Source organism: Neomonachus schauinslandi, chromosome 4 (assembly GCF_002201575.2).
Source record: "Neomonachus schauinslandi chromosome 4, ASM220157v2, whole genome shotgun sequence".
In the NCBI taxonomy this organism is placed as follows: domain Eukaryota; kingdom Metazoa; phylum Chordata; class Mammalia; order Carnivora; family Phocidae; genus Neomonachus; species Neomonachus schauinslandi.
The window spans coordinates 64244137-64268866 of record NC_058406.1 but is presented as its reverse complement, the minus strand read 5'-3'; the positions used below and the strand labels follow the sequence as shown (position 1 = coordinate 64268866).

The window sequence follows — 24730 nt, the reverse complement described above, 5'->3', positions numbered from 1 at the left end:
TGGGAGGAAAACGGAATTCACCTCCTTAGCATATCTCATATCTCATGCAAACATATCTCAGGAAGTTCACAGACTTCAGACACTATCAACACACACATACATACACACAAATAAACAAAAACAACAATAAAACAGGGTGAAATGTGGACGAAGTATGAGTAAAGGGATTCTGTAGATTCTATGAAGATTGTTCTCTTGAACTTGTATCAAACCTCAGACACAACTTGTGTTATAGTTCTCTTGAAAATATGATTCTACACTGAACTTGTCCAAAAGCAATAAACATTCTAAGCAGAATTGTAGTAGCTTTATGTACACTTTTTACAGAAAATAAAGTAGAATAGGATGATCCCATCACACTGTAAAGAATTAGAGTTTAAATGTTTTAGGAACATTCAAGGAAATAACAAAAGTCATAGTTTCCCTTTGCTATATGTAAGGAATTCCCATTGAAGTCAATGGGGTTTTACATAAAAATCAATGGCAAATTATGGCCCTTAATGAAAGAGGAAATTATAATTATAGCGCTGCTGGTAACATCACTATAGTTAAGGCTGAGCAGTCTTTTCCATTATCACTTATCAGGATTTAATAGCTCAGCTGTTTTGAGCCCTACTTGGCTGAAACATGATATAAAACTCATCAAGCTGGATGTAATTAGTTATTATTATCATTATTACATAAACAAATATTTTAATCAGTAAAGCATTTTTTAATTATGAAGCTTAAGGGGACTATTTTTTTTTTTCTAGTGACAGGTGCAGGGGTGGGGAAGTAGACAGAAATAAGGACACGTGTTTAAAAGAAGGCAAATTGAACGTGGCAAGTCTCCCAGTTGGAATAACTCAATTTCCTTTGATTGTGGGTACCAGCGTGGCCTGCTATGAAACTGAATCTCCTGGGGGGAAGAAATACTGTTGAAGACTGAGGGAAACCACTCACCGGCTCCTTCAGCCCATTTTTCTATTATGGGCATAAGCACACGTGCAATGCAATTAAATAGGAACACACAACGGACCTCCTACAACCTCTCAGCACCAAATCTTTCTTTTCTGGGAAAAGTACATCATCTTTGGCTTATAAATGTTCTATCATCACTCAGTCCCCAGGCACGTACACCTTAGATATGGATGGACCTCAGATCAGAAACATTTGACAGATCCCAAGGAGCATTTTCAGGATCTGGTGCAAACATCCTCTTGCTCTCCCATGTGGGTGGCCTCCAGGAACTGAGATGGAGGTCTTTATGCTTAGTGCACATCATGCACAGGTAAGGAAACCAGAGCGGCAGAATCTTTTTTTTTTAGGAGTTTTTGTATTCACAACACCAGAGTTCCCTGGCGCTTGGAAAAGCCAGCTGTGACTATCTACATTGGAGACCTTCATTTCCTGAAGAAGAGGGTAGATTGAATGACTAGAATATGAGAGGAAAAAGTCAGTGGTACTTGTAAAGTGCCTATCATGTGCATTATGCACTTTCCTGCATTATTTCATTTAATCCTCATGACAAACCTGTGTGTGCTATTTTACACTCAGTTTACAGAGAAACACAATGAGATTCAAAGAAATTAAATGATTTTTCCCAGATCAGTCAATTAGTAAAAGCGGCAGAGATTAGCTTCAGTCTCAGGTCTCATGAGGCAAGTTCAGTGCTTGTGCTATTTTCCTTCTGAACCTTCAAATCCATACCCTTATTCTCTCCTCAACGTTGTCCATTAGGGCTTCTCTCCCCTCCTGTTAGAAGAGAAACTGCTCTTGTCGGTTCCATAGACAACCACCAATGACAAACCCAATGGTCATGCTCAGTCTTCATCCTTCATATACATATGTTCATTCCATTCTTAAATTTATTTTCTCTTGTTCTAACAGTGGAATTTGATGAGAGGACAAAAGCGAGAATGTTATAAAATTAAAAAAGCTGGTTAGTGTTTTATAACTAACATCACAATTATTTCTCACCTGACTCCTCTCTACATACATAATACTTTTTATGGAAAATGCATATGCGCTCTGCAACATTAAACACCAGTAAAATATTTATGCCAGATAGATGGGCAATGTGGTAGAGTGGAAAGATGAGATTTTTTGGTATAGACCAGGAGTGTCAAACTTTTTCTATAAAGGCTGCTATGGATGAATTGTGTCTTCTCAAAATTTGTGTTGAAGCCCTAACTCCCCATGTGACTATATTAAAGATGGGGTATTTAAGAAGGTTATTAAAGTTAAATGAGGCCATAAGAATAGAGCCCTGATCCACCAGAATTGGCGCCTTTATAAGAAAAGGAGGAGACAATAGAGCTCTCTCTCAACCATGTGAGGACACGGCAGGAAGGCAGCCTTCTGCAAGCCAGGTTAAGGCTCTCACCAGAACCTGACCTGCTGCCACCCTGATCTCAGCCTTCCAGCCTCCAGAACTGTGAGAAAAGAAATTTCTGTTGTTTAAACCACCCACTCTATGGTATTTTGTTACGGCAGCCTGAGCTGACTAATGCAAATGCCCAGATAATCAATATTTTAGGCTTGTGCACCAGGACCAGCATTACAAAGCTTATTCTGGAATGCCTTTCTAAGAAGGTGACAGCTGGCTGAGAAATCAATAATGAGCGGGATCCAGTTATGCAAAATTCAAGGTGTTCTTGGCAGAGCAAACAGTAGGTGCAAAGTTCTCAAGGTGGTGGAGGTGGTATCCAGCTGGTGGGGGGTAAGGTGTGCTCAGGACCACAATGGACCCAGTGTGTCTGGTTTAGAGTGTGAAAGTATGAGACATGTGGAAAAAGGAAAGAGAACGAGGAGGGTAAAGTCATGGTGAGAAGATGGAAAGAAATTTGGATTTTCTCATAAGGGTTGTAGGAAGATTTTGAGTGTGTGCCTGTGTGATCTGTGTTTAACTTTGTATTTCTTTTGGACATTTTAAAGCCTGGAAGTAATTTGATCTGATTTTTTTTTTAAGTCCCTTTGACTATTAAAGGGATAAAGGCATAAAGGAAAGGAGGGAGGGAGGGAGGGACAGAGGAAGAAGGAAAAGAAGGGGTTAGAAAGGAAAAAGAGCATGGGGGTATAGAAAAATAACGCTGGTAAATATAATTCTCTTGATCTCGTCAGTTCATTGAGTTTTTGGTCCTAAGTACCTCAGGATGTGTTTGTGGGACCGTTCTTGAACGTGAACTAAAGTCGCAACAATAGCTCAGAGTGCTAGGATCAGAGAGGCAAATAGTCCAGCTCAGACAGAAGCATTAGACATAAAAGTAAGGAGCTGCCAGAATGTTCTTTTCCTTTCCTTGAGCCTCTGAGTCTATCCTGACTTATTTATGCCATCTACTGGTCCTTTCAGTTAATGGCCTTTGCAAAACTCTCGCTTGCTGCTGGACTAGGACAACTCTACCGTGATTTGAGAGCCAGTACCGTGAGTCTTTTCACTCAAATACTCCATTTCTTGCCAAGACACCCTCTCTGAAGCAACCTCTTACTGTTGTCTTAGTATGTTCCGCCTTAACCTTTCTCTATGTCAGCGAAACTCCTCGGACTTAACGCCTTTTTTAGAAGTACTCTCTCAGGGAAAAACAGGAGGCCATTTTTTGATAGAGGTGAGAAAACCATTTCCCAAATTTGCTATAAACATCAGGTTTGATTTTCTTTTCCAAAACTGGAAACTTGCCTTGGAATGGGGTATCCTCACGTCCGCCTAAAACTCATTTCTAACACTTTCTCATTTGCATTGAAAAGATTTGCATAAACTTATTATAATCTTAGGGATAGATTTCTGGTTGGGTTTTTTTTTTCCACTTGAGTATAAATCTCTGAACTACAACAATCTTACAATTGGATGCGTACTATCGTATGCCCTTATTATCTTACTGCCATTTCGCCTTTCTTTTTTTTTGCATTTATCAGACTGTTCCTGGCTCGACTCATAAAGAAAAGATACATGTCAGTATGTTTAATGTTGCTTCAGCCAGACAGCTAGTCACTCGCCTCCTCACTGATGGCCCCCCCGGGCACGTGTGCAGGAATCTAGTGGTCTTATACCTGTTCATTAAATAGAAGCCATTCATTAACAAATGTAAAATTTCAACGACAAAAACATAAATTATGTCTCACTCCACATTACCTTCTTGACAGTACAGTGCGTCACATGGCATGATTTCTCATTCATGTTTCGAGCCTGTTACTCTGAAGAAGGAGAAAAATCAAGCAAGTTATTTCTGGAGCCACCACTGAGAATAACCATGAAACTAACAAGCCATCTTCTCTTCCTTGATGATGTGGCTATTTAGCAGCTGAAGTCGATTCCAGGAACAGATTATCCTCAAGAGTATTTCCCTGAAATTCCATATGACCATATGCCTTCATTACAGAGAAAGAGTACCAAAACTCCTGAGGATCCTGAATATCAGGGAGGACTTGAACCCTAAGGCAGAGATCAGAAAACCATAGCCATGGGTCCAATGCATCCATTACCTGTGTTCGTACAGCCTGTGACTGAAAAGTCGGGATTTTAAAAATATTTTGTTTATTTTTTTAAGTTTTTATTTAAATTCCAGTTTAATGGAATTTAATGGCTAATGCACAGTGTAATATCAGTTTCAGGTGTACAATCTAGTGATTCAACACTTCCATTCAACACCCGGCACTCATCGCGGCAAGTGCTCTCCTTAATCCTCATCACCTTGTTTTTTAGATTTTCAATGGTGGAAAAAAAAAGATATCAAAAGAAAATAGTAATTCATGATGCATGAAAATGAGATGAAATTTATTTAAATTTCAGTGTCCGTAAATAAAATTTTATTGGAACACAGCCATTCTCATTATTTACGTTTTGTCTCTGGCTGCGTTCCTCCACAACAGCAGAGCGGACTAGCGGCGACAGAGACTAGATGACCAAAAAAACTGAAAATATTGACTACCCAGTTTCAACAGAAAAAGTTTGCTGACTCCTACCCTAAAGTCACTTTGGTGAGAGGGTGAGGTGCTATGAAACCTTTGGTGGTCTCTACAACCAGATACCCAGGAACCAGTTTCCAGAAAAAAACATGAGAACTGATGCAGCCAGCCCCTCACTCGTCAAAATGCATTGTTCTTTCGTCTTCGTACATTTATTTATTTTTTTTTAAAGATTTTATTTATTTATTTGAGAGAGAGAATGAGAGAGAGAGCGAGCATGAGAGGGGAGAGGGTCAGAGGGAGAAGCAGACTCCCCGCCGAGCAGGAAGCCCGATGTGGGACTCGATCTTGGAACTCCAGGATCATGACCTGAGTCGAAGGCAGTCGCTTAACCAACTGAGCCACCCAGGCACCCCGTCTTTGTACATTTAATCCTTTCTTCATCAGATGTTGGTCTCAAGACTCTTGGGTTTCTTTTATTGTTGTTTCCATGGTGGATTAGTTCACCTTGAACTACACACACAAAAAAGGGAAGGGCTTGTACTGGAAATTTCCCCCTGTGGTGGTCTCTGGAGGCTAATTCTGAACAAAGAGTGGGAAGCTCCAGGTATTTCCACAGAAAACAAGCTGAGGTCCTTCAGAGTAGGCTCCTTACTCATTTTATAAAATATTATGAGGGCAAAAGCCAACTAGAAAGATGGCTTCACTTCTCCATGGTTCCCTTTTCTTCAGGACCTTGCCAGTGAAGTCAGGAATTCCTGGGTATTTTACATCACTAGCCAGGTGAGATTACAACAAGCTTTAAGCCTGTTTTATTTAGATTTTGACCTTCAAACCTGTTCATCAGCAAGTGCCTCAAGGGGCAAAAGTTGCAGAGGAAGAGGAAGTTACTTCAGTGTTGTTGTTTTTTTTTTTTTTCTTATTTCTGGTTGCCTTGGTTCCCTTCCAATGTTTTTATTTTTTTTTCCCCAGTGCTTTTAAATAGCCATTTTCATTTACTGATTTTTTTTTTTTATTGTATCCAGTGTTTATTGCTTGTTTTAAGACAGGAAGTTTGCTCTGATGCAAGCTACTCCCTTAAAACCAGAAGTGGCACTTTTTTTTTTTAAATCTCTTTTTAAAAGTAAATAATAGTCTCAAGACTTTTGCTACTAGGATTGCCAAATGATAGAGCTGTCTGTTTCATTCCAAGAAAAAGTGACCTTAGGCTGGAAATCCTGAGAGATGTCTTTACAATATAAAGTATATTATATTTTCACTGAGTGTCCAAGGGATTCACTTTGTGATAGTAGAGATAATACAATTATGTGACACAGAAGAGTCCAAACTATGACCTACCTGAGAATGGAATCTGGTCCCAAGGAGATCTTTGGCAGGTGAAATGCCACGGAGAGAGTATGAAGTTATGATGACTACTCATGTCTGAAATGCCATTGGATACCCTTTTTCATCCCTTTTATTATATTTCCATGCAGATACTGAGCTCTATGACAAAGTACTCAGAACCCAATTACTTCTATCTCTCTTCACTATTGCTTGCTGCTTCTCAATAACCATAGAATGCTTATTTTCCCAAATTATGGAAGTAGAAGGCTTCAATGTAATGTTAATTTCTTAAAGGCAGGCCTTGCTATAAGAGAAATCATAGGCAGTGCTGTGTTTTCAATGGCATTTCCCTGATGACTGCTGGTGTTGGTCATCCTTTGTCATGGGTTGTGATGTAATTGGCCACTTTTGTGAAGTATCTCTTCAAATCCTTTGCCCATTTAAAATTTTTTTATCTTTGAGTAAGAGTTCTTTATATGCTCTGGATGAGGTCTTCTGCTTATTTTTTGGCTATTGGCTCTTTGTTGACATAGATATTTCAAAAAGAAAACATTTTTGATTGGGTCTAGTCCATTTTTCTTATAATTCTTTTTTTAAAAGATTTTATTTACTTAGTTGACAGAGAGAGAAAGAGCACAAGCAAGGTGAGCGGCAGAGGGAGAGGGAGAAGCAGGCTCCCAGCTAAGTGGGGAGCCCAAAGTGGGACTCCATCCCAGAACCCCGGGATCATGAACTGAGCCTAAGGCAGATGCTTAACTGACTGAGCCACCCAGGCGCCCCTGATCTAGTCCATTTTTCAATTTTTGTTTCATGTGGGGTTTGGGTTCTGGTTAGGAAATCTTTGTCTAATCCAGTATTATAAAGATTTTCGTTTAAGCTTTCTTAAATAATTTTAGCTCTTACATTTAACTTTATGGCCCATTTGGGGTTAACCTTGGTATATGGGGTAGGATAAGGGTTGGAGTCTCTTTCTTCCCCCTGCATGTATTTATCTATTTGTTCCAGCACTATTTTTGAAAAGGCGATATTTTCCTGCTGAATGACTTTGGAACTTTGATTGAAAATCCACTGAACATTTAAGTGTGAGTGCCCTTTCTGATGCGTTTCTACAGCTCCAGCTAGGAAACACCACATTAAAACAGCAGGTCGCCCATTTGAGCCTAGGTAGAGCCGCTTGTAATGGGTCATTTTTAGGAAGAACTCTCAGAAATGTAGGCAGGTTTCACTGGTGACTTATACAGCCAAGAAGCTACCTGATTCTCCATCTCTGCATATTCAGGCACTTTTTGGCAGGCACCTGGGAAGAATGAAGTAAACAACATGTTTCTTTAGATATTTTAAGTGTAGTTTGGCTGTCCTTAATCTTTGATTTTGGTGAGGGGATTTGATCACTCTGAAGCATCATATAAATTAATAAACGATGATTGAAAAGAGTGCACGGGTTACGATCAGCCCTTGTGAGTCTTTGTCTTATAATCCTGCATATTATTCTAAATTTTTGCAATGTATTTATAATAACTGGCATTAAGGGAAAACAACAATAATAAGTGTGGTGCAGGGAAAATAACAATAATAAGTGTTGTGCAGGAAAATATTATTGTTGTTTTCCCTTGTCGTTATATGACTGATACTGGCTCTTAATGCAACTGATTCATTTTGTGACTAATGGCAAAAAAGAAAAAACATGAAATTAGCAGCTGACAGAGCCACCTAGCCATCATCCTGATCAATGATCACTGTTGAAGCTCCCAGGGCCTGCATTCCCATGATTCTTTCCCAGTGCAGATGTGTTCCCAGCCTCTCGAGTCCTCACTGCCCCGATCTGCCTGTCCCTTTCTATCTGCTCCATCTGTCACTCTCCTGCCCTCCCCACTGCCCAGGCCTCACTATGGATTATGAGCTTGTCTCTTCCTGTCTGCACAGACTTCACCTGCCTGGAGTAATGAAATGATATTCTCACTTCTCTGGACATACAGTCTCCTCATTTGGGCCCACAGATGACACACCGGGACCAATTACAGATCCTTGGCACATCATTTGGTAATTTTAAATGGTCTATGAAAACAGAATAAACATGGATTGATTTTTATGTCCGGCTTTGATTCTACTCAGCTGCAAATTGTGATAAAACTTGTTTTGAATAGAAAATGAGGGAAAAGTGAGATAAAAGTCACAGAAAGATGGTCTGGAACCTACAGGTTGCCAATGTCTTTCTGTATTTCTCCCACCACTTGCTCATCGAAGATACTTGCAAAATCAGGTTATATCACTTAGGACCTCATGTGTCAGAGGTGTGTACTTCATAGAGGTTTAGCTGCCTGCCCCATATATGCAAATATTTAAATCATAATATCATAGAATTTCAGAGCTGGAAACAAGCTTAGAATTAATCTTGTAAAGTCCAACCTCCTAATTTTACAAATAAACTAAATCTTACAAAGTAAAGAAATTAACCTCAAATCACAGAACTACTTAACGATAGAGCAAAATCTTGAATCCCTGCTTCCAAAGTCCCATTTTAATGCTACTTCCTCAGACTCTAGAATCTGGAACAATACTCTACATTGTAGAGAATCTCACGAATAATAATCTTGAAGGATGGAAGGAATCCATTTTCTCGGATACAAATAAGAGTCCATTCTTATAACTTACGATTTACATGATTTTCAGGATAAGCATATTTTCCATGCATAGAAATATGGAATGCATAGAAAATGTAGCCCAGATGAGTGCTAAATGTTTTAAAAGCAAAATATGCCTGGAAAAGAAGCAAAATTAGAACAGTACAGGAGAGAGTCTCACAAATCCATAGTCTGAGACTTTGAAGAATATCTCAAGTCTGTGACATCACAAAATAGTTGCAAGTTTCTAGATGCTGAGATCTTGGAATGACTAACTAAGGCCTATCTGTTAAAATGCATGCCCTTGGCATTGCTATGATTCAGTTAGATGGTATCATTTTAATTCAAACGGGGCCCTTGATAGCCCCAATCCACACACTGAAAGGAACCGCCTCACCATCCCGGGGATCACCGTAACCAAACTTTGTGCAGAACTAACCCTCCTGAAACATTTGCACGGTCCATGGCACGTGGATGCTTAATAGAGAAGGTTGTTGAACAGGTGAATTATCTGTTCGCAGAATACTGAGAAATGTGTAGTATGAGACGTTGGAAAACACGTAGTTTGAAGGTACATCTGCAGATTTTGACCAACCCTGATACTGGTGTTAATAAATCAGCCTCCTTTTCCTTGTAAAGGAAAAACATACTGACTATAACTTTCTCACCCTCTGGAGACTTGTCTTGAAAAAGAGATAGAAACCTTCTCTGTATTTCGAAGAAAACAACAGTCTTTAAAAAAATTCAATGCCCTGGAGTGCCTGGGTGGCTCAGATGGTTGAGCTCTGCCTTTGGCTTGATGATCGCCGGGTCCTGGGATCAGGCCCCACATTGGGCTCCTGGCTGGCTCAGTGGGGAGTCTGCTTCTCCCTTTCCCCCTGCTTGTGTGCTCTCTGTCTCTCTCTCAAATGAATAAATAAAATCTTTTTTAAAAAAATTCAATGTACTTATTTTTCTAACTACATTAGTTTCGTGCCAAAAATGGATTCTCCTAAAGAGAGAGCAAAATCTTGACATCCATTGTAGCTTCAACCTCCCCATACCTCAGGAGGAAATTTCTTTTCCTGTGTCTTGAACTAATAGAAGTTTGCCCTGATGCTGGAGTCCCTGGGCCATGGATGGAGGCAAACAATCTCAGGTAATGCCCTTTGGACACAACTCACAATCCACACATTTTGGCATCAAAGAAAGTGTTGAATCGGGGGGGGGGCTTTTTGGTCAAGCATTAGCCAAAAATATTTTTAATATTAGGAGAGAAGGATACATACATAAGTCACCATACTCTAAAGCAAAAATTATTGCTACAAAAGAAATATAACCAAAGTACTATAAAGTACAAGTGGGATACTCTATGTAACTGATAGCATGAGAAAAGTTATAAAATGCAGTCAAATTGGGCTTTGAACAATTTGTTAAATTCCAGTAGGAAGAAACAGAGACTGCATGCCATGATGCAGTAGTGAAAGCATGAACATTTATCCTGTGTTTAGGAATGGAGAGAAGACCAGAGGTCACAATGTTAAATCGTGGGGAAGAAAAGAGGTTATGGGATGATCCGCTGCACTTTGCCTCCAGATCTGTTCCTCAGGCAGGCACCTCATTCCACCCAGTGTCACAGAAAAGCCCACTTCTGGGCATCTGGGTGCTCAGTCAGTGAAGCATCTCCCTTAGGTTCAGGTCGAGATCCCAGGGTCCTGGGATGGAGCCCCACATCGGGCTCTCTGCTCAGCGGTGGGGGGTCTGCTTCTCCCTCTCACTCTCCCTTTGTGCTCTCTCATTCTAATAAATAAATAAATAATCTTTAAAAAAGGAAAGAAAAGGAAAAAAAGAAAAGCCCACTTCTGCAGGCTGCTTTCTCCAGGCTCCCACCTCAGTGGGTTTATATCTGGGTCTGGCCAGTGCGAGGTACCTGCTAGAGATGGGAGGGCAGACGTGGGAGATCTTGGGCTCCTCTCTTACTCTTGAGCATGACCTCTGGCAGCAAAAGCATCCTCTTCCTGGCTCTAGCTTCCTGGGATAGCCCCACCCGGAGCAGTGTCACTTGTCACAAGGAAGTTCCCACTAATGTTAGCTTCCTCCAAAGAGCTTTGCCTCTTGGTCCTGGGAACTCTATCTTGTCACATTGTTCTTTCTGCCCTGAGGGTGGTAGAGGCTTCCTGTTTTAGTTGAAAGAAATTAGAATACGTCACCCCCAAAATATGCCTCTTGGACATAAAAATTATTTTGAGCTAAAAGCAATTAAGAAGTAGGGAACGCAAGAAAAGCTCTCCCTATCCTCCCCCTTTCTGCCTAAAGGTAAGCTATAAATTCTCCTTTTACTGGAGACAGTCTCGTATCAGCCCAGAGCAATCTGCAAACAAACCTTACTTGATGAGAGCCCTCCCATGTATTTACCATCTCACAGCTTGCTATCCTTGGAAGCCTAAAACTGCTCTCCTTATCCTGTTATTTCCCTACAAATTTATTGTTCTTCATTGAAGATGCTACATAAGCTGGAGTTGTAAGCCATAACTTTGGGTGTGTGTGTGTGTGTGTGTGTGTGTGTGTGTTTTTGAAGTTGACATACAATGTTATATACATTTCAGGTGTACAACATAGTAACTCAATAATTCTGTACATTACACAATGCTCAAATGTAGTCACCATCCAATGTTATTACAGTATTATTCACTGTATTCCTTATGCTGTACTTTTCATCCCCACAATCTATTTATCTTATAAGTGGAAGTTTGTACCTCTTAATCCCCTTTACTTATTTGCCCACCCCCCACCCCCAACCCCTCTGACCATCAGTTTGTTCTCTGTATTTGAGTCTGTTTATAGTTTTTTTGTTTGTTTGGTCATTTGTTTTGTTTCTGTTTTTCTAAAGATTTATTTATTTATTTCAGAGGTGGGGTGAGGGGCAGAGGGAGAGGGAGAGAGAGAATCCTGGTGCAGACTCCCTGCTGAGGGCGGAGTTCAAAGACACCGGCTCAATCCCATGACCCTGAGATCATGACTTGAGCCAAAATCAACAGTTGGACGCTTAACCAATTGATCCACTGAGGCACCCCCGTTTTGTTTTAGGATTCCACACATAAGTGAAATCATATGGTATTTGTCTTTCTCTGTCTGACTTATTTCAGTTAGCATAATACCCTCTAGGTCCAACCACATTGTCGCAAATAGCAAAATTTCATTCTTTTTATGGCTGAGTAATATTCTGTTGTATATATTTTTTTTCTCCATTTATCCACTGATGGGCACTTAGGTTGCTGCCATATCTTGGCTATTGTAAATAATGCTGCAATGAACATAGGAGTGCATATATCTTTTTCTAAGCCACAGCTTTGAGTTACTCACTGAGGTTTCTCCCTCATGATGTGCAGTGTGCATGTGTTAATAAACTGTTTTTCTCTTGCTGATCTGACTTTTGTTAAAGAGACCCAGCTAAAAACACTTAAGATGGGTAGAAGTAAAGTTTCGTCTCCCATATTTGGCTAAACTATGGTTTGCTTCTCTGTCTTTCATTTGACTTCTTGGCTTTCCATCACTTGCGTAGTCAAATTTCTACATTAAATTACATTGCTTAAACGACCTGGAGTTCCTTCTATTTTCTGCCGGAGTCTGAAGAATGCAGATAGCCATTACGACTGACTATTAAAAGGAGTAATGGCTTCAGTTCCGCCTTTCTTTGCCTTTTCCTACTTTAGTTTCCTACATTTAAAAATAATTTTTTGTTATTGTTCTCAACTGGCATTAAATGAATCGGGTTCACATTCCATCAACCTTCATATGTTTTCTAATCACTTCATTTAGTCTCCCAAAACATTACTGGACATCTACTATGCACAGAAACTGTGTAATTGGAATCCTGCCCACAAGAAGCTGTGTGCCATGTACCCAGTCATGTAGCGAGGTAATTCACATAGAGTGTCATAATGCTTGAGTGGTATCTACAGAGTCAGCAGAAGGCCAATGGCAGAGAAAACAATCTGTTATTGGTAGGTGGTAGATGGGAGTGGGGGAGGAATATTATACAAGATCAGGGAAAAATGAATAATGGTTAACTGCCTTAACTTATAAAGACAGTTATTTAGTGCTTAATGTGTTTCAGAGGCTTTTCAAAAAAGTACTTTACATATACTTTCTCATTTAATCCTCAAAATAATCAATGTAGGTAAAGTATCCTATTTACCAGATGAGAAGACAAGGCAAAGAGAAATTAAGTAACTGCCCCCAAAGTATGAACAAAGCCATGGAGACAGGAGGATGCACAAAACAGTGAAGAGGAGGAAGTCACTCAGTTGAGCTCTTTTTTAGGGTTTGAGATCAAATATGTCCAGATTAGGAAAACCGTCCTAAGAAAGGGTTGGACTCAATACTACGTAGCTGAAAGGAATCCACTGTAAATCTCAATGAAGGCAGCACTGACATGGAAACGGGGCATATTTTCATGTTTTTATAGCAATTTACTATAGTAACTAATTCGCAAACTCTTGGTTCATATGTAATAATCCTAAATCAAATAGAAATTCAAATTGAGAGAACATGGCACTTGAAGTATAATGTTTCTCCTGTTCCCCACAACTGTGATTTATCTATACAAATTAACTCCTGTATAAGTGGGTTCAAGACTTCATTATCCAAAAGTAATATAATTGGGGGTCACATTTATGAAAAGCAAAAGGCAAAAGTACCAATTTTGTGTGTTCGTTGGTCACCATAAGCCTTAAGTATTACATATTAAATTTCTATTCTGCAGGTTAGCAAAAATGCTAAAATAGGACACATTAATGTTTAGCTTAAAATGCAAATATGCGTACATAATAAGTCTAATATAATGCCAGAAACATTAGAGAATGCAAACCACAGCATTTCCAAGTACTGCCACATCTTCAACACCAGGAGAAAATTATCTTCTATTTAAATGTTGCGTACCTTTAACAAAATTACACATTTGAAAATTTGTCTGTTGTGATAGTTTTTTTTAAGATTAGAAACCTCAGCACTTTCTATTCAAGCTTCCAAATTCAACCTTCAGCATCCTTTCCACTTTGTAAATTAACCAGTAGGGGGCAGACGTGACCAAGCCATTTAATATGTTTCTATTTGCTATTATAAAGCAAATTGAATTTGAGTTACAGTATGCCCTTGAAGCCAAAGGTATATTTTTTTAAAAAATCGCATAGCAAACAACCAAAAGCAAAAACTCTGATAATTTGGCTTTCGGTCTCTTTCATTTTTTTATGAGCTATCAAAGTCCAAGTCTTACCTTTGTTTTCAACTACAATAAAGTTAAATTTACAATAGAGAGACATAGTAACTTATCAGTTTGTTGTTATACAAGATTGGCAATGTCCATCAGCACCTGCGTTTCTAAGTGCCTGCACTGATAATCTAGCTGTATATATTATCTAATTTAGCTCTTACAACATATCTATGAATAAAGTGTTACCATCATCTGTAAGACAGGAAAATGAAAGACTTCTTAAAGTTCACCTATTATGTAGCAGAGACCCAGTTTTGTCTAATTCTAATGTTTGTATATAATATCACTTCTCATTTTTTCTGTTTTAATTATGAAACATATAATACATGCAGAAAAGTACATAAAATACAAATGTAGAACTTAAAAATAATTATAAAGCAAAGATCCATTTTACCACCACCCTGTTCAAAACAAAGGACATTTTTAGCTTCTGCAGAACCACTAGGTGAGCTCCTGACTCGTCACAACCCCAAACCCTTGAAAGGTAATTACCATCATTTCCTCTCTTTTATTCAGAACTTTTGTGAGATTTATACAAATCTATTTATAATGTATAGATTCATTCATGTCTTTATCCTTTTGGTCAATATTATATTTGCAATATGTACACTGATATATATAGTTATAGTTCTTTAATTTTCTTTGCTATATGAAATGAAGTACTCTATATAATATACCACAATTTATTATCTTTTCTACTATTGATGGGCATGTGGGTTGCTTCCAATTGGGATGCTACTACAAAAATTCTTATACATGTATTTTGATGCATACATAAAATGTACCCTTAAGATATGTAACTGAGAGTCAAAATGGTAACTCATTGGGTCTGTCTGTATAGCATGTCCTTTACTGGAAACAATCCAAAAGTCTGTTAACAGGTGAATGGATAAAGAAATGTAGTATATTCACACAACGAAATACTACTCAGCAATAAAAAGAACTATTGTTACATGCAACAGCATGGTTGAATCTCAAAACATACTGAATAAATGAAGCCAGACGCAAAAGAGTATATTCTTTACAATTTCATGCATACAAATTCTAAAAAATGAAAAGTAACTTAAAGTGACAGAATACAGACCAGTGGTTGTCTGAGGACCGGAACAAGAGGTAGAATAAAGAGAATGGATTACAAAGTCACTCTGTCATTTTTTTTGGGGGGGGGGGGATAGAAATATTTGTAATCTTGACTGTCAAGACTATTTTACAGTGTATTCATATGTCAAACCTCACTCAATTTTTACACCTTAAATATGTGTACTTTATATGTCAATTAAATTTCAATAAAAGTAAAAAAGAACCAAATTATTTTAGTTTGGAACTTTATATATATAGGTAGATATAGATGATACAGAACATGTTTCTTCTGTACTGGATATTTGAATTTCCTTTTTCTTTAGAGCACCTTCGCAAGTCTTTGGTTCATTTTCTTTTATATTTTAGCTTTCTTCTAGACCTGTAGGATTTCTTTGTACACCCTTTTATTAGTTCTTTGCTAATATGTTCTCCCACATTTTGCTGTGTCTTTTCACTATCTTAATGGGATTTGTTGAATATAAAGGTTACTGATTTCAACGTAGCTGAATTTTCAATCTCTTCTGAAATTAAGCTTTTGTATCTGGTTTAAGAAATATGACTTAAGAAATATTCCCTTACCCCCGAGTTATAAAAGTACCCTTCTATTTTATCTTCTAAAAGCCTTTTAGCATTTAGGTGCTTAGTCCAACTAAAGTAGACTTTTGTGTATGATGTGAGGAATTCAGTTTTATTTTTCCCCATATGGATGACCAATTGACTAGAACTCTTATGAATTGTCTGTTATTTTTCCATTCATCTGTAATGCTACCCTTATCATAGAACAAATGTCCAGACATGTTTAAGTCTGTTTCTGGACTCTCCATTCTGTTCCATTAATTTATTAATGCACCACAGTCAACTTACATTTTTTAATATGTCTCTTTATACCTGTTTTCCCACTTCGTTCTTCAAGAACATCTTGGCTATGTTTGACCCTTTACACTACCCTGTAAATTTTAGGATAATGTCAACTTCTTCATAATGCTACTCCTCATTTTCAAGCTATACTTACAAATTGAAATATAGTATGTTCCCATTATGGAATCTTTACTATTATACAAAATTGGAAAGACCCAAAATCATATGGTTTATTTCTATGTAGTTATAAATCAGAAAAATGCTTAATGCAACATATATGGAATGTATTATTGACCTATAAGGAGAGTATTAGAACTACCCATTAACATCACGATAATAGGATAGATGAGAATAAACTATCTTTACCTATGTGCAATAAAATGAATCTAACAAATACATTATCTCATGAAAGAAGTCAGACCCAAAAGGGTAAATAGTGCATAATGTTATATAAGGGATAAAAAAGGACAAGACTAATCTATGCAATTAAAAGTCAGAATAGTGGATATCCTAGGTAGCTAGACTGGGGCTTAAAGGGGACTTCTAGAATGTTCTGTTTCTTACCTGAGTTCTAGTTTCATGGGTTAAGTCTATCAAAATGTATTGAGCCATATAATTATGAACTGTGCACTTTTTATATGTATACGTTACTTTAATAAAAAAAAACTTTTTAAAAGTAATTATTAATCATTTTTAGACTTATTAATAAGACTTTCTTTATAATCTAAGTGAGAAACTAGATAGAAAACTTCCCTAATCCATAAGATAGATATTGAGGTGCCTCTCCAGCTCAGTTAATCCAACAGTGCCCAGGTCCATGTTTAACTCCCTTCTAATAACAAATCACTCTTCCTGGGAAAGTATGACTTAAGATGGGATGATCATATTTCTCTCTCTTCTGCAGATAAAGTGATTGTTCCTGGGGTAAGCATATGATTTAAACTAAATCAATTGCAGTCCTTTTTTGGATTATTTCACAGCGAAACTGGAAAAGAAAAGCCCTCTTCCTTTTTGGGTCACAAGACTGAATGAATGTCAACTTGAAGCTTGGATTCAAATGGCTTAAGATTTATCAAGAATGCTAGACTGAGAGAATGACAGCAATAGACACGAAGAAGGAACCAGAATGTGTGTGTGTGTGTGTGTGTGTGTGCGTGCATGTGTATGAGAGAGAGAAAGAGAGAATAGCTTTTGAATCCCTAGATTCAACCATTTCTGAGGCAGTTAAGTTCAATCCCAGCCTTTTATATGGTTTGATTATTTTTTAATCATGTAATTCAGGTTGAGGTTTGTCACTTGTAACTAAAATGGTCATAATTGACAGAAAAAATCAAACAATAGTCTTTGTCAGTTTTAATCCTCTCAAACTCTTACCAATATTGTCACTTCTCAGAAGAGGGTTTCAGATATTAAACAAACAAAAAAATGGCTTTAGGTTAAAGAATATAACATTAACTGGAGACCCAAAGAGAAGATCAAATACTTTAGAAATAAAACAAGAAGACAAAATTAAGATGATGTAGGTGAAGACCAGAAGACTCTGACAAATTAAAATAAACTTTTCCAAAATCACACACACACACAAGTTAAATTCAGATTTTCTAAACAGAAACTTTCAATTTTCACGGATACAGAACATAAATCCAAAAAAATTATGATCATTTTTTCCCACCATTAATGGCTTTAAAGCCCACTGTTCCTCGTTAGTTGCAGGTATTATGATTTTATATATGTATCTTCATCCCAGACATAAATAAAACATGTCCCTTCTGTTTCAGCTACTTCTCTTTTTCCTGTGTTTTCTTATTTCTCAATTTTCAATCTTCTATGATGAGATAAATATTATTAGTATGTGAAGGGTTCACATATTTTTTCCTTCTTTTACACACTTGATTATTCCTTTTCTTTGATCTCTGAGAAAAGAGAAACAAAATATTCTTACTGGATAATCTAGGGAAAAGCAACCAGGAGGAGGAACATTGGGCTACTGGGGGGTCTAAGCCAACCAGCCCTGACTTTGGGAGTGAATGCTCCATGAAGGAGAGAAGACATGGAGAAACCAAGATGGTGGAGTCAGTAGTAACCTGAGAGTTTCTTAGTAGTTTGCAAGTGAGAGAGAATAAAGAGGATATGATATTCTAATTTGATTTCTCACAAACTAACATAAGATTTGAGTATAAATTGAAACTTCTGTCTGATCTTTGATTGAAACAGTACAGCATGTATTCTTGAGAGAATTTGAGAGAGAATACATGTAATGCTAAAATCTGAGGCCATAAATATGAAAGGCACATACATCTACCTAGCACTGACCACATGGCATTAAGAGAAACTCTGAGGCGGGAGACACGTCAAAAAAGTCAAGGCAAAAAAGGCAAAAACATAGGTCCCAAGAAAGCAGCAAGTAATCAAAGATCACATCTGATCAGGAACAATGCTGATCCAATCCATTTCTGGGTCACAAGCAAAGAAGCATATTTTTTGAAAGAAGAGGGCAAGGATACAACTTGGGGTGTTCAGACAGTAGAAATGACAGAGGTGCATCATTTCAAAGATTCTATCTTAAGACATGGGGGAAAGAGAAGTAGTGCAAATTCTCTAAGATGTACCTTAAGTGTGGGAAATCAGGAAATGTGAGGGGAAAAAAACACATCCAGCCAGTTAATTAAAGGGTAGGACTACTCACAAGACAGCGACCTACAGTGACACAGTGAACTGCCACATACCCAATAGATCCAAGCAGGAATAGCCATACAGGACACCTTCAAGTGTCGATACCACCAAATGCATCTACCTGTTTTCTCAAGAGGCAAATCCTCTAAGAAGTCATCTGCAGCCCACAGCATCTGTCTCAGTGCAGAGAGGATCAGAATGTCTTTATGGGGTCCAACTCCCACTCTGAAGTGTAATTACTAACCACCAAGATGTCAGAAAGAGCAAATCCAAGTTCTCTGTGGACGGTCTCTAACTGCAATATAGAAACAGTGACAAAGACTATTTTAGGTCAATATATATTGTGAAAGCAATAACAAAAAGCAGGAGCTTGGCAATAGTATTCCTATTGGGGAAAATGAAGATAGAGATCTGATCCCATAAATACTTTCTTAAAGAGCTTCACAAGTCAATCTCCAATATCACTATGAATTTTCATCAAGAATGCACATAATAGATTCCATATGATTTAGAAATGAAAGGTAACTAATAGTTCCATATAGATTACTTTGAAACTGAAGCATTTTTAATACCCTTATGCTAGAATCTGTAATTTCCCTGTTTCCTATTAAGAGTTATTCTCATGATTAGTCAAATTTACTAGACTAGTTTAATAACGATATTTTAATTCTTGCTTAGACTACTTTATCTGGGAATGACACTGTCTGGGTTCAAAATAGGGCTCACTGTCAAAAACACTGGCAAATGCTTTACTCTCTATGCTTTTGTTTCTTCATCTATAAAATGTGGTAATGACACAAGGTTGTTGTAAGTATTGAATAAGAAAATTTATCACGGGCGCCTGGGTGGCTCAGTTGGTTAGGCAACTGCCTTCGGCTCAGGTCATGATCCTGGAGTCCCTGGATCGAGTCCCGCATCGGGCTCCCTGCTCGGCAGGGAGTCTGCTTTGCCCTCTGACCCTATCCCCTCTCATGTGTTCTCTCTCATTCTCTCTCTCTCAAAATAAATAAATAAAATCTTAAAAAAAAAAAAAAGAAAATTTATCACATATTTAGTGCTCAACAAATACTAGCTATCATTACATCTTCCCAACTGATATCCCAAGTCCAGGTTCCTTTCGACTCAATTCATTCTGCATGTAGGTAGCAGATTAATTTTTGTGAAGCTTCAGTTTGGTTATATCACTACTTTTTATAGCAGCATTATCTACAATAGCCAAATTATGGAAACAGCCCAAGTGTCCATCGACTGATGAATGGATAAAGAAGATGTGGTGTGTGTGTGTGTGTATATATATATATAATGGAATATTACTCAGCCATCAAAAAGAATGAAATCTTGCCATTTGCAACAATATGGATGGAGCTAGAGAGTATTATGCTAAGTGAAATAAGTCAGAGAAAGACAAATACCATATGATTTCACTCATATGTGGAATTTAAGAAACCAAACAAATGAGCAAAGGGTAAAAAAGAGAGAGAGAGAGAGAGACAAACTAAGAGATAAACTCTGAACTATAGAGAACAAACTGAAGGTTACCAGAGAGGAAGGGGTGGGAGGGATGGGGGAAACAGGTGATGGGGATTAAGGAGGGCACTTGTTGTGATGAGCACTGGGTGATATATGGATATGTTGAATCACTATATTATACACTTGAAACTAATATTGCACTGTATGTTAACTAACTGGAATTTAAATAAAAACTTAAGAGAAAAAAATTGCTATGATTCCCCATAATGCACCTAATTAAGTAAAGTCACCTCATGCAAATATAACTTCTCTATCTCCCCCTACAAAGATTCAGCCCTCCACTAAACTGAATGACCCCATGCTTCCCATTCACACTGCCTCTTCCTACACTGAGGTATTGACTTAGGCTATCCTCATAGCCTGAATTTTTTCCGCATTTTGTCTCTTCACCTCCTGAAATCCTCCTCCTCTTTGAAAGCTATTTCCCAGTGACACTCCAGGAATGAAATCTTCCCCATTCCCTTTAACACAATATTTTCCTCCTCTAAACTTATTTTTAAAGATTTTATTTATTTATTTGACATAGAGATAGAGCCAGAGAGCACAAGAGGAGAGAACAGCAGAGGGAGAGGGAGAAGCAGGCTCCTCACTGAGCAGGGAGCCTGACGCAGGGCTCGATCCCGGGACCCTGGGATCATGACCCGAGCCAAAGGAGACGTTCAACCATCTGAGCCACCCGAGCTCCCCACCTCCTCTAAACTTTTGATTTTGAGTCCCTTCGTGAGATTTATCATACTCATACTCTGTCTATTCTTTCCTATCCCACTCCCCCCAACCCCTCACCTCCACTAATAAAATTATAAGCTTTTGAGTGCAGAGAAATTGTTTTAGTTTTCTGCGTATCTGGTTAGAGACTATCACACTGACTCAATTATGACAGGCAATCAATAAGTATTTGTTGAATTGAACCTATTTGGGTTCAATTATAATGAATGGAATGATCTGTGTCCTTGTAAAGATGAATATATATTTAATTTTTAAATCTTGAGACATAAGTCTGAATTACCCAAGCAATTGTTTTAATTCTTAAGTTCAGTAGGTGTCCATTTTTATTTTTATTCACAGTAATATCATGTGATTACAGTGACATATCCCAGAAAATGTGTCTACAAAGAGGAACATCATTCATTAGCTTGAGCTTCACAGGCATATATCTGTATATGTCTCTAAGGTCACCTCTTGTAATCAGATCCATTCTATCCACATGAGTGAGCAAAACCACATGTGCTACACCTAGGCCGAACAAATACATGTCACTTTGATCATTAAAGACAGTATCAGTAAGAAAGAAAGAAAAAGAAAGAAAGAAAGAAAGAAAGAAAGAAAGAAAGAAAGAAAGAAAGAAAGAAAGAAAGAAAGACAGCATCAGTATGTTTCAGTTAATCAGCTATAAATTATGCAAAAGGATATCTATGGAGCAATTTCAGAGATTTGGGGAGGCCCACCACCCCTAAAAATAGCCCGCTCAAGTACTCATCAGTACCTGGAATTCGTCTGACATAGGAAATTCCCTTCATTGCTTTCCATGGTAAGAAATGAGGCTCCAAATGAAGCCATCTCTTGGAAGAGATAACTAAAGAGAAAACTATTGATGTTACAATATTGTTGATTGGTCTTCTATCCTGTCCAAACAGTTGTTTTTATGCAGACTAGAGAAAAGAGATCTCATAAACAAGATGGGGGAGAAGAATCCTCAAGAAGGAAATAGCATGTGTCAAAGCATCACAAATACATTGCTCTTCTGTCACAAAGTTAACAGGCAGCTCCCTGCACCCCTCCCTGGCAAAATCTCAAATTTCAGTGAGCAAGTAAATCACTCCATGCTTCTAACTTAACCAAAGTTGTGATAAACTGGCTCTCTCCCAGACAGAAAGGGGAATAAAGCCAAGAAAAGCCAGTATGGGGCACCTTAATTCCCCAATCCTGTTTATCTTCTCCAAAGCCTTTATGCTACCCTGCCCTACCTAACATCTTACTTCCCTGCTGCGTTTTCTTACTGAAATACTGTTTTCCATTTCTAATCATTTAAGGCCCAAGGGGAAATCTAGAACTTTTGGCAAATTAATTCATGTTAGGATACAGTGGTAGCAGGTAGTGAAGACTGTGTTAAACTCTTCAAATATATTGATTTGTTTAATCCTTATAATAAATTTCTGAGATAGGTGCTATTGTTATACTAATTTTATAGATTCGGAAATTGAGACATAGAGAGTTTAGGTCATGGCACGAAGTCATACAGCTATCAAGTGCTTGATTTGCTTGAACCACACTGATGGGCCAGGGAAGATTCATATATGCAATTTCTCAAATTTTTCATCCTGTTCTAAAATCAATCTATAATATAGTCTAATTAATTACCCTTAATAGCAAAGTGGAATGAGACTCACCACACTTTATCAACTCCCTTTGAATTTTTTTGATCTTTGCATCATGTCACAAGAGAGGTATTCAACAGAGTTGATGTCGAACACAAATGCCACACAATGGATTCTGTCCTTCAGCAATGGGTAATCAATATAGTTACTATGACCTGGTATGATTGGTTTAGTGGAATTAAACTGTAAGGTAAACACAAAGCAACATATTAATTCCATAGATATTCATGAACACATACTATGTATCAGACAGTGTGCAAGTCTCTGATAGTATGAGGCTAACAATCCGGTAGAGAAGACAGTCTATGCAAGTAGCTAGCAGCCCATTCATGCAGTCAGGTAAAGTTTCTGCAAGAAAGGGACAAGTAATCTGGGAGCTACAAAGTAGGGGGAGTTAGTCTGATAAAGGGACTGAGCATATGGACGAAAGTGTTCTAGATAGAAGTAATGTGGTGGAGGTGAGAGCTTTCAGAAAGAAATCTGGTATCATCACACAGAATGTAAGGGCCGAAAGTAGTTCAAAATGAAATGCATTTACTCTTCAACTAGCAGTCCCTCTGCTGGGAATCTGTCACAGGTATACTGGCAAAAATACAAAATGATGCATGTGCAAGCCTATCAACTTCAGGACTATTTGTAGTGGCAAGATTCTAATATATCAATAACATAGAGTATTTCATGAATTCTCTAAAAAGAGGAGAACCACAAATCTGTAAGTATTTTCTTATGTAGTGAAAAAGGAAAGTAAACTATAAATTGTTATATGGTTGCTTATAAGAAAAGGGAAGAAATGTATTTGAAGGGCCAGAGAAAGAAAATGGATTCTTTGACTATGCCTTATTTTGTAAAGTTGACTTTAGACTATATTTCAGTACACCAAAACTAATTGCATGTGGTTTGGGTAAGTGTTAGTTGATTAGTAAGGGTGGGTTAGGTATTTGTCATCAGAGTTTTGGTGTACTTGCTATGATTTATGGATTATATGTTATGATGTATTAAACTCGATTCCAAGTAATACAGGAAAGGAGAAAGTGGATAGACACAGATGATGGGCAATGAGTCAAAAATTGTTGAAGCTTAGTAAATGGGAATTCATTAAATAGTTTTGTCTACTTTTGCATTAGTTTAAAATTCTCTATAATAAAGTTGTTTTTTAAAAAAGAATATTTAGGGGGTGGAGCAAGATGGCGGAGGAGTAGGAGACCTGGATTTCGTCTGGTCTCAGGAATTCAGCTGGATAGGGATCAAACCATTCTGAACACCTACAAACTCAAGAGGAGATCGAAGAAAAGAAGAGCAACAACTCTCTCATCAGAAAAGCGACCACTTTCTGGAAGGTAGGACGTGCGGAGAAGTGAATCCGAGGCGATATTCGGGAGAATAGACGGCGGGGGAGGGGCCTCCGGCGGCCGCTTCTGGCAAGTGATAGAGCCGCGGAGCACAAAATCGGAACTTTTAAAAGTCTGCTCCGCCGAGGGACGTCACTCTGGTGGCTAAGCGGGGGGTGGAACCCTTGCGGGACAGTGTGGTCTCAGGACCCTCGGGGTCACAGAAAGACCGGGGGTGCCCGAGTGCGGCAGAGCTCCCAGGTATCAGAGCGGGGAAGCCGGCTGCAGAGACAGAGCCAAGGCGCGGGCTCTCAGCTCGGGGTTGTCATAGACCGTGATCCGGGGCACAGTCGGGCCACTGCTCCTCCAGCAGGGACCCAACAAGCGGCAGATCTGGGGAGAGTCCCCTTCCTCCCCTGGGAGGAGCGGCACGGGAGTGCACTGCAGGGATCTGCTGGGTTTGGAGACTCCACCTGGGGTCGGGTGCCAGAGATAGAAACACGCGGTCACAGGCCGGGTGAGCACGGAGTGCGGCCGGAGACCAGGGAGACGGGAGTGACTGACGGCTTTTCTCTGGGGGCTGAGAAGCGGGGCCCCGAGTTCTCGGCTCCTCCGGGGCAGAGATTGGGAGGCCGCCATTTTCACTCTCCGCCTCCAAAGCTGTACGGAAAGCTCGCAGGGAACAAAAGCCCTGGAGAGCAAACCTGAGCAGATTACTTAGCCGGGAGGGGGCAAGGGCGGGGCAGTTCCGCCTCCGGCAGAGACATTTGGAAACCACGGCAACAGGCCCCTCCCCCAGAAGATCAG

General features: G+C 38.7%; 1 protein-coding gene across 1 annotated transcript in view; it reads right to left on the bottom strand.

Annotated features, from left to right (window-relative positions):
- IFI44L (interferon induced protein 44 like) overlaps positions 1-24730 on the bottom strand; it is a 45975-nt gene that overhangs the window by 5786 nt on the left and 15459 nt on the right. Inside the window, 3 exon segments of the mRNA XM_021690317.1 lie at positions 18744-18898; positions 18901-18979; positions 21341-21453. Coding sequence (XP_021545992.1) covers positions 18744-18898; positions 18901-18979; positions 21341-21453 — 347 coding nt within the window.